At 37.4% G+C, this 15,601-nt stretch overlaps 1 protein-coding gene across 1 annotated transcript; it reads right to left on the bottom strand.

The window, feature by feature from the left end:
• Positions 1-2,654: 2,654 nt before the first annotated feature.
• On the bottom strand, positions 2,655-13,828 carry LOC114038468 (peroxisome proliferator-activated receptor gamma coactivator 1-alpha-like; the record flags this gene model as incomplete). Its single annotated transcript, XM_027855725.1, has 5 exons — positions 2,655-2,728; positions 2,838-2,883; positions 7,275-7,479; positions 8,344-8,466; positions 13,634-13,828. Coding segments are annotated over 5 exons (643 nt in total), but the record flags the coding sequence as incomplete, so codon positions are not given.
• Between the last annotated feature and the right edge of the window lie 1,773 nt (positions 13,829-15,601).

Below are 15,601 nucleotides of genomic sequence, written 5' to 3'. Positions count from 1 at the left end.
CCATTATTTGGTTCATTTTATGATCTCTCTATTACTTTTAAATTGGTGTATGTTCACTATCCCCTAAAATATTTCTTATATATTCCTCCCAGCATGTTCTTGCTTAGTTTTTTTTTCCATCACCTTAAATGGGCTCACTCATTTTCTTCACCTATGTAAAAGTTATTCATCTTTTTAAGATACAGTTCATTTCCCTTGTCCTCCATGAAGCCTTCTGAGACTATTTTAGCACTCAGTAATTCCCTTCTGATGAACCCCTATAGCATTCATTGTCTATCCCTTGTCAATTAATCACACACTGTGATACTTCTTATATTGCATTCCTGATACGGGGCCAAGCTACGCAAAAGCAGAGGGGCAAGAGATGGGAGTGCTGAGTGTAGGAAACAGCAAACAGACCCATCTGGCTGGAACATAGGGTGTGTGAAGGGAAATAATGTGAAATCAAGCTAGGAAGACAGGCTTTAGTCAAGTTGTGAGGACTTTAAATTCCAAGCTGAAGCATTAACATTTTATCCGAGAGCAGGAGTTTTTAACCTGGGTCTGTGAATTTAATATATATGCATATATATATATATAAAATACATATATATATATAATACATATACGTGTGTGTATGTATGTATAATGTATTCCAATATGATTGATTTCCTTTACAATCCTATACACACTATTTTACACATTTAAAAGCATTATTCCAAGGAGGGATTTACAGGCTTTATCTGTCAAAGGGGTCCATTACGTGAAAAGGCTAAAAATTCCTGTCCTAAAGTCAATAGAAAACCAAATAAAGATTTCTAAGCAGAAGAGGTATATAGTCAGGTTAGCATTTTAGGGAAAGTATTATGCCAGCTGTGTGGAGGATGGCTTAGAGAAAAAAGAGGATGGAAGTTAGGAGTCCAATTAGGAGGCTTTTGCAACAGTTTAGTTGAAAAGCAATGAAGATCTGTCCTAGGATTATGATCATGGAAGAGAAAGAAAGGACGGATAAAAGGAATGTGGAAGGGGAAAGGAGAGGAAAGAATGAAGGCTAAAACTGAAGTTGTTAACTGGCTTGACTGAAAGGATTAACAGTGCCCTCAACAGAAACAGGGAAGTCTAGAGGAGGAGTGAAGGTGATTTAGGAGAAAAGGTTATTCCCTTTGGGGCAAGTGAATTTGAATTATAGCCATTTTTTATTGTTATTTACTTTTTCATATGTTTGTATATACCTTTCCAATTAGACTGCGAGCTCCATGAGAACAGAGATAAAGATTTTGTGCTTCTCTGCATCCTCATAGCACTTAGCACATTTGCTTTACAAAGAAGAATACTTATGAATCAGTGAATATTTGGTGATTGGTTCCTATTTTAACTAAAAGATTTTCAGCAATGTCCAAAAGAAAACATACCTCAGTAATAATATGAATACTGGATTGCTGACATAAATAAATATTGTTATAGATGCTTTAAATGTGTCTAGATAACTATGAAATTGCTTTTCAGAATTGCTAATTCCTCTCCCATAGAGTGTATGACAGTAAACTTATAACTACACAATATAAAACAGCGTTTGCTGGACAATAAGTTACAGAGAAATGCTCTGTCTTCCAATAGAGTATAATTAAAACTATGAAGCTATTTTAGGATACCAGATGTTCTTCTTCCAATAAAATGACTAGAATTGACAAATAGGTGTGTAATTTATATGTAGATAAATTTTATAAATACATACAATACTAATGTGTTGTATATATAATTAATATGTGTTCATATACACACACATTATACACATACCTAGGGAATTTATATATGTATACAAAACATTTATACCTATATAAATCTCAATGGACATGCCATATAAGATTAATTTCTCATGCTCTTGACCAAAGCATGCAATGGTCCTTTCCCTGGAAGGTAATTTAGCAAACCTGAACTGTGAAATTAGACCTAGGAACAATGACCATGGTGCATGCAGGCATCACAGTTCTGGCTGAAAGTCCCTTCGTCACTTTGCTTTTCTTCTACTCTTATCAGTAATAACCAGAGTCAGGGTTGCTCTTGTTCAGACAGGCTGGGAGTCACTTTCAGGTGGAGTTCAAACACCAAACCCCAAAAGACACTGGTGTACAATCAAACCTTGTGAGCCGCTGGGAAGTCAGCAGATACCATATTTGGTATGGAGGCATTATGAGGCTTAGAATACCAAATTAAAACTGACTAGGGAAGGCCAGGAGTCCAAAATGTTTGAGGTACTTACTCTTCTTCCAATATACAAAGATCCTTTTTGTTCTCAGTGGATGGAAACCTATTAGTTTCTCTACTTTGTTAAGATGTTCCTAGCTTGTTGATATTCTGTGACGTGACTGCAGTACCTGGGTGGCTAAGTGCTACAAATGAACATTTTCTTTCTTTAAAACATACATATACAAATATTAGGTGTCCCAAAAAGTCTTAGTGCAGTTTTAAGCTTTAATACATCAATACCTTAAGATTGTACTAAGACTTTTAGGACACCCAGTATATATAGATGTTCAGTTTTCCTTTTGGTTTCATTTTTTTCTTCTACCACCTATGCTCAGCTCTCTTAGCCACTTGGAGATCATTGCAACATTTTGCTATAAAATTCACACAAACAACCGCATTAAAAAAAAATCTTAAAACACCTGTCTTACCTGCAGTTCCAGAGAGTTCCACACTTAAGGTTCTTTCAATAGTCTTGTTCTCAAATGGGGAACCCTTGGGATCACTGGAAGATAGGGCACATTTATAAAAACAAGCTGAAATGGAGTTGCTGTAGCCAAATGTATCAATACTCCCTCCCCCTTTTTATAATGTTTACCCTTCTTAATACTTACTTTGGTGACTCGGGTGTCAAAGGAAGTGATAAACTTGTTGGTTTGGCTAAAGGAGAAAAAAAAGAAATTGATTATGAAATATTGAAAATGATGAAGATTTTTTTTTCTACATTGTGTCTTCCAATAGCAGAATTTGAAATATGCCTGGAAACCCAAGGACTAAGCGAAGTCATTCAGGAAGAATAGTTGATCAAAGTCCAAGAGCAACTGTTTAATGGGGGCACTATGTTTATAGTCATTTGAAAACACAGAAAACTAAAACTTTCCCCAAGACACGCGATCCATGTTAAAGGAGGGAAATTTCACACAATACCACAGGAAATTGCATTTTTCTCATTTAATTGAGAATGTAGGATTTGGTTTGTCTAGAAATGAGAACAGCAGAGTAACTACAAGGCAACAGAACGTTATGAATATTCAACTGATGTTACTTCAACAATGTAGAATTTTACATCTAGCTCTGAGAATAGGTTGCTTCTATGAGGCCAAAACTCAGTTCAGAATGATTCACGTTACAGGAAATTGTTTGCTGGATTATGGATGCTGGAAAATGATGGGTATAAGCAAAGGTGGCTTATAGAGGTCCTTAGAACCCTCCAATACTGTAGCATGAGGGAAAACTAAACCAAAATATTGCAATTTTGTCTGGTGACACCCATAACAGTTCCAATGCAAAGTCTCTCCCCCTCTTTCAATGCTCATTTCCAAATCTATCTCTTACAGGCATTCTTCCTAAATTAGAAAGATAAAAGATAACTCTTCTCACCCAAACATATCTGACAATTGCTTTTCCTTTGGCAGCCGTGTACCATGAACAGAGGGGAAGGAAAAAGAAACAGATTGATCAAAAAAGTATGTATGGGTGAATTTGCCTTAGAGGAAAGTGGAAATTTAGCCCCTTTACTTGCTTGTCTAAACGCACAGACAATAATCAACAAATAATTTATTTAATTCAATCCATCAAATGTAGTTGCTAAGATAGATAGAAACTGTTTTACTGTGTCCAAATTAAAATCTGAAACAAAGTATTTTACAAAGATAAATTTTATTTATACATCCCAAGTCATGAGATTAGATTTACGTTTTAAAATTAGCAAATGTTATATCATCATCTATCGAGTGTGCAGGAAGAAATACCATTCCTCACAATTCCTTCTATATATTAGTTACTTTGATTTATTGGGGTTTTCAAATATAGATTAATGAGCTGGCTTTATTTTTAGTTTGAGTATATTCAATATAACAAATCCCTTAAAATTATTTAATACATTTATAAGTGGGCCTTTCTGAGGGTAGTAAACTTCAAAAACATCACGAGGAAGAAAATTTTTTTTTCTAAAACAAAACTGAGTATGAACTTCTTTTTGCTATATTACAAAATAATATACCTACTAGCTTATGATGGCTGAAATGCTAACATAAAAGGTAGGTGCCTTATTTCATTTCACTTACATTTTTGTTCCAAACCTGTGATTTCTTTAGTATAAGACACTCTTTCTTCCATAGATGTAGACTGGCACCTTTTTTTTAAAAAAAATTTATTGTCTTCAAGATCTGATTAGTACACTAAAAGGTTAGACCATTCACTTATATTTACCCCAACAGTGGTCAGAGGCAAAATCTGAACCCAAATTTTCCCGTCTCTGACACTACTCCACCATTCACTACGTTTCTCAGGGAGTTCTATAGTGGTCAAAAATTCCAAATGCAAGAAAGGAGAGGGCAATTACATTTAACAAGATCAAATTCTAATAGTAAATAGAAAAAAGTTAGAATGCTGCCTATGTTAAGCCCCCTCCTCTATCAAGCATCTCATCTATAAACGATCTTAGTCCTCATAGAAGTAACTGCTGGGTGACTATTGGCCTGCAATTGAGCTAAGAACCCAGTCTCAGCTGCATAAAGCTAAAAGCTAAGGTAAAAACCAAAAGCCACATGCACCTCAAAGGCAATCTTAATCTCATGGTTTTTATAAAACAGTAAGTATGAGAATCATACATAAAATACTGTAGCCTTCAAAAAGGTAATGGCTTATTCAGTATTTTCCCCACTCTTTTGTGCTTGTTATCATGCTTGATAAAAAAAAAAGTCCTGAGGGTTAGGCAATTCCTTACTGGCTAACAGGCATCAACAACATTCACTTGGAAAGGAATGCCTTTTCCTCAGATGCTAAGATTTAGGGTTGGAATGGACTTCAAAGGTCCTTTAGTCCAGACCTTGTATTGTACAATATAGATAAGGAAACTGAGGATGGGAGAGATTTGCTAACTAGCCCCAAGTCACACCTGCACCTGTAAGCAATCGAGCTGACAGACTCAGATGCTCTGAATCCAAGCCTAGAACCCTTCCCAGCACATCACAAGCCGGTTACTACTGCTTTGGGATAAGCCTTATTTGAATATTCACAGTATATTCACAGGGAGAGAAACAAACATGCAAAAGCTAATGACATCAATGGCAGGAAACATTTTCTCTTCTAAAATAGACCTTTATATTATATTTAGTAAACTTAGCACTTTATAAAGTTCCAACTATGCTCTAAAGAGGAGGGGAAAGAAACTATTCAGATTCTGATTAACAGCCAAGAAAGCATCTTCCTTAAAATCCAGGTTTGCTTTCTTGCAAACACTGGAACAGAGACCTGGGGATGGCCCATGAGAAATCATGCCTCGTGACCCTTCACTTTGCCCATTCCAGACTTCACCTGATGACTTCTGCCCTGATTGACTTGCTTCATCTGCTCGAAAACAGGCAAACCTTCAAGTTTGCATGAAAGTGGGTCATTGGGAAACAGAGGAGTCCAGAACATTAACTTTATTTCAGGGTCTAGATAGGAAGGGAGGGCTAGAGGGTGACTAAGAGCTAGGTATCATGGAAAGCCAAAGGGAGAAGTTACTTAGAGTATTAGAAGATGTTCTCACAAGATACTATGCTTATATAAGGGAAGGAAAGGGAAAGGAATAGCAATTTGGTAACCTGGGAATGAAGATGTTTACTTAAAAAGAAAAGAAAAAACAAAACAAAACAAAACAAAAAAAACAACCACCACCATCACCACCCCCAAACAATTAACATACCTGTATGTAATTATCATGGTTCAAAACAGGGATCAGGGGTTGGGAACCTGTAGCTGGAAGGGGAAGTTATAGGAAACAAAAGAAAAACAGGGTATCTTTACACCTGCCACTTCAGAATACACCCATTTCCACTGTACTGTAACAAGTTCTACAGGTAGACTCAAAGTGGAAACAGGCATATTTTAAAGTAAACAGTAACTTCAAACAAGCTCTCTTGGGACTACAAACCTATACTATGGGGCAATAAAGGAAAATTTGAAAATTACTCAAGATAACAATAACTTGCGTTTCTATAATACTCTAAGTTTTATAAAATATTTTCCTCACAACAACCCTGTGAGGTAGGTAGTACAAGTGTTTTACCTCCATCTTACTGATTAGGAAACTGAGACTCAGACAAGTTAAATGATTTGCCCATGACTAGAGTGGTTAGTAAGTGTCAGAGTCAGAACCGAAACCCAGGGCCCTTGGATCTAAGTCAAATCTATTGGCAGAGACTCAAAAAAATCTTCCAGGACTGACTTGAACTGCTAACTCTTCCAGCCTAGGGCTAGACAAGAAAAGTCAACTGATATCAAATGTTCAGTTTAGTCTCAATGATCAGCATTTTAGAAAGAATGAGGGAAGAAATGAAGACTTGAAAACCTTATTTCTAAAGTTACTATCCCAACCAGCATCAAGCAAACAAGCAACAAGCATTTACTAAGCACCTACTATGTGCCAGCCATTGTGCTAAGTGTGAAGAACACAAAGAATGCAAAATGAAATAGTCCTTAAATTCAAGGATTTGTATTTTATCAAGGGTAAAAACATACACGATGCAACAGGCAATGGAAATTAAGCATTTAAGTTCAGGAGAGGAACTACAAAGATACTGCTTTGTGTTTTTCAAGGGATACATGGCAAATTCATCATGCGTTCCTTCATTTTTACACTGGCAGAGGAAACAACCCCCTCCCCCCCAATTAAAAAAAATCTCACTAAGGAGCTGGGTGGACCAGCCTGCTAGGGCTTCAGCTATCTTAGTAACATTCATATAAATCTCATCTGATGTTGTAATTCTTAGTCACTATTTCTCCCCTCACCCCTAATCCCAGCACTCCAGTGGACACTTCAGATTCCTTTTGTGAGGTGTGATTTAGCCCGCATATTGGCTTAAAAACATTATGTTAAAATAATTTCCAAGGAAGAGTTGTCCTCTATTCCTGGTCCTTCCTTCGGCAGCGAAGAGCTTCTGACTTTTCTGTACACAGATAATAACGCAAGCAACAGAAGCACCAATCTTTCTCAGAGTCACTGAGCTCTAGTGCCTCATCACTGACATCTCAGCCAACATCCTGTCTTCAAGTCCCAAGCCTACCTTGCAAATGATGCGGCTGAGACTGGAGATGGGGCTTCTTTTTGGAAGGGCATTTGTCTTTGTTGCTGTTCCTGCTCTCTGTTGGTTTGGTCTGGGGAGGGTCATCATTTGTAGTCAGATACTTGAGGAGCTCTGAGCAGGGACGCCTTTGTGGCTTTTGCTGTTGACAAATGCTCTTCGCTTTATTGCTCCATGAATTCTCGGTCTTAAAAACAAGGCACAAAAAAAAGTAAAATTAGTGAACTGAACCTTATCAGAATGGATATAGGTTTTCTGAAGAGATGAGATTTTCAATGAAGTGTTCAGTCTAAGTGTACTAGATCTATGAGCTGTGAATAATTGTTTGCAGAACAAGGAAAGAAAATTACATTTAAAATTCCTAAATGACATTTATGCAGCGTTTTATTTCATTTCTCCTACATTTCAATGTTCCTACTCAGCAACATGTAACTAAAAAGACCCTACAGCGCCTTTACTGTGAACCCAAAAAGAGAGAGGCTGGTTTAAACCTTAATTTGCTGTTGATTGCTTGGGCCCAGTATTCACAACTCTCTTAAGTACCCCTAAATGCTCCGTTTTCAGTTACAGTGAATGGCAAGACAAACATTGTTTAATACAGCCCACTAACAGAATTATGTCATTGCCAGCTCTCCATCCAATTAATAGCTGATAGAGATCTTCTGCTGAGATTCTAGAATTATCTTTCTAAGTTAGACAGCTGGTCAAATGATAATCCTATATCTTAGAGTTGCTCATAAACAAGACCAGCCAATCAGAAAAATTTTATTGGGCACTACAGAAGTCCATGGGCTAATAATACAGATTGAGTAACAGACAATAGGACTTCCCCATTACCCCACCCCCAAACTGAAGCAAAATTAAACTATTCATAGCTTAAAGTAGCTTAAGTGATTTTTCTGGAACCCATCCCATTTCATGTTCTACATTTTTGAAATCTTTGCAAGATGCTAGCCAGATTAATACATATAGATCTGTTGCTTACTCCACACTGAAAGCATAAACCTCTTTGTTACTTTTTCCCCCCTTATTACAAAGATTAAGTTTGTACCTTAACAACCGCAGGGTTTGTTCTGATCCTATGATTAGTATTTGCATGGTTCTGAGTACTGAGACCACTGCATTCATTATAACTTAGCTGAGTGTTGGCTGGAGCCAGTAAGAGCTTCTTAAGCTATAAACATATCAAGGAAAGGGAAAAGAAAGAAAAGTTATGCATCTTTAAGGATTAGAATACTTTATTAGAATTTTTTACATATTTACTTAAAATTAGCTACATCAATCTGAACAAATAGAGCACAGCTCAAAAGAAATTTAAAAAATAACCTTTAAGTAAAAGGGTTTGAAATTATATTAAAGATTAATGGAGGGGCTTCCTTTTCTGACATTCTAGGTGGTGCAAGGGAGTGGGTAGGTGACTGGTGAAGATTCCTTTGTTTTTGTTTTCTTTTCCCTGTAAGGTAAGGCAAAAATAGTTTCTCCCCCCCAAGAGAATTCCCCACCCACTACCACTAGCTCATAGTTCATTTGAATAAGAAAAGCTTTCAAGACAAAAAGGGGAAAAATCAAATTATCCAACTGAAGTGCTTGTTGCTGAATGAAGGAATATATTATTTTGAACAGCATCTACTAGTACTATTAAAACTTAGAGTGCCATAAGATACTTTGGAAGAGGGAGTAGGATAGGAAATCTGCTTATAAAAAGAAAGAAGAACAGTAAAGCATCATGAGATCAAAGATTTAGAGCGAGAAGTATGACAGGAGACATCTAAACCAACCTGTGCATTTTACATATGAGGAAACTGAGGAACAGAGAGATTAGGTGAACTGGCCACAGTTACACAGGTAGTAAGTGACAAGGGTAGGATTTTGACCTAGGTCCTGTGACTCCAAACCCAGGACTCTCCACCAGGCCATTGTGCCTCCCTTCCCAAGACAACAAAGTCAGCCACCTTTATTACTTAGCTATTGCTGAGCATACAAGTCCTCGTGAAAGGATGGAGTAGAGCATCTAACATGAAAATGAAGTGCCCCTTGCTAAGACACCATGTGTTAAGGTGAATGTACACCTATGTACCTAAGAAAATCTCAGAACTGAAGCACATCCTATGTCATCATTTCCGTCGCTAGACTAGAAATCTCCAAAGTCTGCTTCCTAAAATTCTGGGGTGTTTTAAAAATGTATAGATAGGATATGAACAATCTGTAGGGCCACAACACCAGATAACCATACACAGTATGCCCTTGTGTTACAAATGAAACAAATAGGAAACCTGAGACAAAGAAATGAAACATGGCTATGGTTGATGAGAAAGGAAGTCACGTATACCAATAAAACATCACAGAAATGCCAGGCATCATTTAGTGCATCTTTCTCTACTCTACCTAAATCTGCTGAAATTTTATTCTGCCTCAAGGACCAGGCAAATGCCAATTCCTCCATAAAAATCACCCTTTTTTTCTCCAGAAACTATGCTGGCTCCACTTCCTCACTGCCCACTCCTCAAAATTCTTGCAATATGGTTTCTAACCCTATAACTCAACAAAAACTCCTTCTTAATGTTTCTTAAAGAAATCTTAATGGTGAGCATCATTAGCCTTTTCTCAGTCTTTATTCTCCTTTTTCTCTGGGCAGCTTTTGACACTGATGAACACCCCTTCCTCTGGGATACTCACTCTTTCCTCACCTATCATGAAACTCCTTTTCCTCCTCCTATTTATCTGACCACTCCTTAATCCCTAGCCCCCTTCATTTTTTTGCAATCTTGTTGTTGGAGAATTTATCAGTATGTTTTCAGGTACCATGTCCATGTAGATGACTCTCAAATCCATATATCCAGTACTACTCTCTCTCCTATAATCCAGTCAAACTATCAAATGCCTGCTAGATATCACCTTCTGGATGTCTTGTAGGCATCTTAGGTTCTGATTCAAAAGGCTCAAATGGATCTCCGATTTAATCAGTCTGAATATTCTCCTCAATGATACAGATCTCAACCCATCCATGACTGCCAATTCCGTGGGTCTCTTGTCTTCCCTTCCCTGCTTTCTCGTGACAATGAGAGAAGACAAGCAGAGTACCCTGGCTGTCCATCTATCATTCCTTGTCCTTGTGACTACCCCATTTTTTCCCCCATCTTACATTTCTCTGATTACAGCTCTTACTCTTCTCAAAGTTCCTCATCGATTATGTGTTGCAGCTGCATACAGCTACCGTGGGTTTCTCCACTATTCTCTCTGAGATTATTTTCAGTTCTTCAGAGACTGCTATGTTTTATGTTTCACATCCATGTAACACCATAGATAGAAGTCTAGCATTAAGAAAGCTGGGCTCCGGGGCAGCTAGGTGGCTCAGTCAATAGAGCTCTGGCCTTGGAGTCAAGAGGACCTGAGTTCAAATCCAGCCTCAGACACCTAACACTTACTAGCTGTGTGACCTTGGGCAAGTCACTTAACCCTGATTGCCTCACCAAAAAAAAAAAAAGAAAGAAAGAAAAAAAAGAAAGCTGGGCTTTCTCTCAGCGATGTTATAAGAGCTTGATCATTTTCTGAAGGTAATTCAACCAATCTTTCTCCTATTTTTTAATATTGAGTTATTTGTACCATCTGTCCCAGGGACTATTTCATTTTTGTCTTTGTATTTTATCTTGGACACACAGCAGAGAGTCTGGCATATAGTAGGTGTGCAGTAAATGCTTGTTAGCTGATTAATAGATAGGTCTCATAAAGATTTTGTAAAAATGGGAAAGTAGCCAGATAGGTAGATTGCTGAGGTTTTCTCAGCTGACTTTTTCAGTATTAATAACTAATTATGGATTGTAATCCCTTGTAAAACTTTTTTTAAAAAAACAAGCATTTCTTTGCAAGTAAATATTCATATTTTCCTTCTCGCCTTTGAAATCTTCCCCTTCCTTAGATATCTTGTTATTGCTCCCTCAATGATCTCACAATTGTATCACCTTAAGCATCTATCTCTACCATAGACATTTGTTGCACTTTGGCTATCTTCTCCATGTTTTTTCTCTTTAGTGTAATTTCTACTTACTCTATAAATAAATCCATTACCCTGATGCTAGAGTCCAAGTGTAGTAACTCTTCTGTTCTTGATATTGAAATCATACTGTTACAAGATCCTTGAAGATCTTCTCCAGTTTTCTTCTCTTTGTTTTCCTCCTTACATTTTTTTTCCTTAAATGCCCTCAGAATAATCTTTCTTAGCTGAATCTCTTACTAAGCTCTTTAAAAATTAGAAAAATTAGAAGGAGTTGTATCTACATGGCTGACTGGGTTGAAAGATACCCTTTGAAGAGGATGGAAAAGAGTTGGTAGAGATAGTTTTATTGTACATCCACTGGTAATAAGAGTCATTATTTCACGGAATATTTAGTTATCTCATATTGTAACACTCATGATAAGCATTTGAAAAATGATTCAGGAAATGCATCAACATTGGTTGTAGAGGATGAAGAGACAGTTAAGTTCTCTGAAGAATTTGATAAGAATCCTCAAATTAAATTCAAATCTAAGTTGCTACTCTGACTTCCATGTAAGGGTGGAATGGGTGAGGATACTGAGAAATATATTGCAAAGTTGGTACAGGAACAAGGAATGAGAGTGATCAGACTTGTGAAACAGAAGCATCACAAAAATTTTTAGGGAGAGCAGGATGATGGGGGCAGTGCAGAGAGTGCTGGATTCATAGTAAGAACATGTGTTTAAATCATGGACTTGCTATTAGCTATCTATGAGGCCTGCTCTAGGTCCTTTAACCTCTAGGGACCTCAATTTTCTAATCTGTAAAATGAGGAACAGGACCAGACTTTGAAGGTCCCTGTCAGCTCTAATTTTAAGATTCTTTAAGGTCATGAGGTGAGGACCAGATAACATCACAAAAATAAAAGTTATATTTTAAAACAGGAAAATATTTGTCATTCCTGAATCAGATGCAAGCAGCACACAGATTTGTCCACAAAAAGAGATCTCAGATTCAACATGACCAAAACAGAATTCATTATCTTCCCTCCCAACCTTTGTATTTCTGTTCATGGTTCTCCCTGCGTCTTAGGGTCATCTTCACCTCTTTCTCTCACCCACCATGTCCATTCGGTTGTCAAGTCTTGATTTGATGTTCCTCAAAATATCTTGCATCTGTTCTCTTCTTCCACTCACATAGTCACCACTTTAATTCAGGTCCTCATTGCCTCTGGCTTGGCCTACTGTAATAGCCTTCTAATTGAACTCCTTGCTTCCAGCTTTTTCCCTCTCTAATCAATCCTCTACACAACTACCAAAATAATCTTTCTAAGGCACAAACCTAACCGTGTCCCTTTCTTGCTCAAAAATCTTTCCTTTGCTTATAGGATAAAATATAAAACTCCTTAGCATGGCATTTAAGGTACTCCACAATTTGGTTCCAAACAATTTTGCCAGCCATATTTCATACAACTCTTCTTCATAAACTCTATATTTCAGCCAAATTGGAATACTAGCCAGTTCCTGAAATCTTTTATATTTCTTCACCTATCTATCATATCTGGAAAGCATCCCATTCTCATCTTTCCCTTTCAGAATCCTTTTATTCCTTCAAGGTTCAACTCTCATATCACTGACTCTGGGACACTTTCTTTGCGAATCCCAGGTATTAGTGTTCTCTCTCTTTTTTTATAGAATATTATTTGTGTACAAATTCAGTCCCTCAGCTCCTTAGTAGAATGTAAGTTTCCTAAGGACAGGAACTCTTGTTTTTGTATTGCCACAATACCTTCCACATAGTATGAGCTCAGTGAATTCTCATCTTGCCAATATCTCTCTTAGGTATTCATTGTTTTATTTATTTTTATTATAGTTACTTGTGCACATGACTTATCTCCCCTGCTAGACTACAAATGCCTTGGGGGCTGAAACTACATATTATTTGCCTTTGTATCATATTCAGTCCCTAACATAGAGCTTTGCAAACAGCAGTAACTCTGCTGAGTTAATGCTATTTGTAAAGCTCCATGCTAGGAACAGGAAAATAGTAATTCATTTCTAAATAGATTAATGAATGAAATTCACCACCTATTATCCAAAATATTATAGATTGTTCCTATCATACTGACAATCCAGGTTTTGGGGTTTTTTGGTCATTTTTTTTGGTTTACACATTTTAAAAACACAAGAACTTCAGGAAAGAGAGAAATTCTTAATATTTCATACTCTGTATGCTCTCAGGTTTTTGGTCTTTGCTGTTGTTTCAGTCTAAATTAAGAATCCAAACCTTGTTGTTGTTACATCATACCCATGTGGCGGGTAGCCAAAGGCAACTCCAATTCCTGTTAAACAGTAGGAAGGGTTCTTACTAGAGACGGCTCTTCTGCCTCCTGGGCTGGAGGGGTGCCGTCAGGCATAGGCGAAGGGCTAGTATCATTGTCGTTGGTCACATCTCCATCTGTCAGTGCATCAAATGAGGGCAATCCATCCTCATCCACAGGGAGACTGTCCAATGTTTCTGTGAGGACGGCTAGCAAGTTTGCCTCATTCTCTTCATCTATCTTCTGCAGAAACAGAAAGAGAGAGAGGGGAGGGCAAGAGAATGTGCTTAATCAGCATGGAATGAACACGTTTAACCAAATGTGCCAACGCATATGAAGTCATTCCTGACCACAGTAGCCCACAGTATTCTCTCCCTTCACTAATCCCATTTCCTCATATGGTCTTGGCCACACAACTGGAACCCTGTTGTATAGTACTACCCCCTAATTGTTGAAATTATGTTATTTAGCACTTTTATCATGTCTATGTATAATTAGACTATAAGTTCCTTTAAAATAGTGTTCAATTTTTAATTAAATTCCAAATAACTAGCAGATCACCTTTGCACATGGCAGGATTAGGGAGGGTGGGGGTAGAGGAATCTGGTAATGCAGGTCAGCAACTGCTCTGCAATTCACAGTCTTAGAAAGGATACCCATGGCACTAAGAGATTAAATGGTTTGCCCAGAGTCATATAGCCAGTATGTGTTAGCAGTGGATACAGCGGCTGGCCTGGAGTCAGGAAGACTCATCTTCGTGAGTTCAAATCTGGTCTCAGATACTTACTGGCTGTGTGATCCTAGCCAAGTCACTTAATCCTGTTTGCCTCAATTTCCTCATCTGTAAAACAAGCTGGAGAAGGAAATGGAAAACCTATCTTTGCCAAGAAAACCCCAAATGGGATCACAAATAATCGGACAATACTGAAAAACAACTGAATATACACACACACATGCATATATACACACACCACATACACATTAACCTTTTGTAATGGAGCTTTTGGGCAGTCTTGCAAAGCTCATGGACCCCTTCTCAGAATTTTTTTTTTTAATGCATAAAATAAAATACAGAGTTCTACAAAGGAAACCAATTAAACTGAAATAGAGATGTATTTTTTTTTCTTATCCAAGTTCATGGACCCCATAAAGCTTGTTCACAGACCTCAAATTAAGAATCCTTCCATGTATAAAAGGCCGAAGTTGAGCCCAAGTTTTTTTCTTGACCCTGAGGCTGGCTCTCTATGGCACCACACCGACTTTTGTTTTGCACCCTGGTACTGAATCAGCGTTATTAAATTTGAATGCTGTTACGTAACATGATCTTGCTCACAAATGGTTTCATGTGGATGTGGCCATTTTTCCTTTCTGAAATGTAGGTCCCTTGTGAGTAGAGTCCATGTATTCTGCTTCTTTTCGAAGCCTATAATCATTGTCACAGGGCTAGGAACATAGTGAATGTTCAATAAATGAAATGGTGATAGCTCATATTTCAAATGCATTTTGAAGTTTGCAGAGAGCTTTCCTTCTAACGGGCAGGCAAAGTAGGTTTTAAAAATATTACTACAATTTTACAGATAAGGAAACTGAGGCTCAAATAAATTAACTGCTTGTCATGGTTACAAAGTAGAGGGTTAGATTTGGGCCTCAAACTCAGAACTTTGGACTCCTTCTGTTATGCTTTTTACTTGCAATTGAATTCCAGCAGGGTACTTTTCCTCTTCCTGTCCCTGCAATTCATTTTTCTTGAAATTTTATTTATTTTATTCTGAACTTAAGAAATACAACAAGCCCTTCCATAACATAGTAGAATAGGGGGGTGATTACACACAAAACTGCAAATCTATTGATACAACTTGCTATTCCTTTTAAATACATCATAAAATTATCATATAACTTTTTTTTTTACTTTTCCTTTTATTCTTTCCTCCCACCTCCCTCACCTTAGACATGGCTACCAATAGACACAAATATGTGTGTGTGTGTGTGTATACATACAAACATATATATATGTGA

This window comes from Vombatus ursinus, unplaced genomic scaffold (assembly GCF_900497805.2).
Source record: "Vombatus ursinus unplaced genomic scaffold, bare-nosed wombat genome assembly UNPS02011166.1, whole genome shotgun sequence".
Classification (NCBI taxonomy): Eukaryota; Metazoa; Chordata; class Mammalia; order Diprotodontia; family Vombatidae; genus Vombatus; species Vombatus ursinus.
This window is presented reverse-complemented; position numbering and strand designations above follow the sequence as displayed.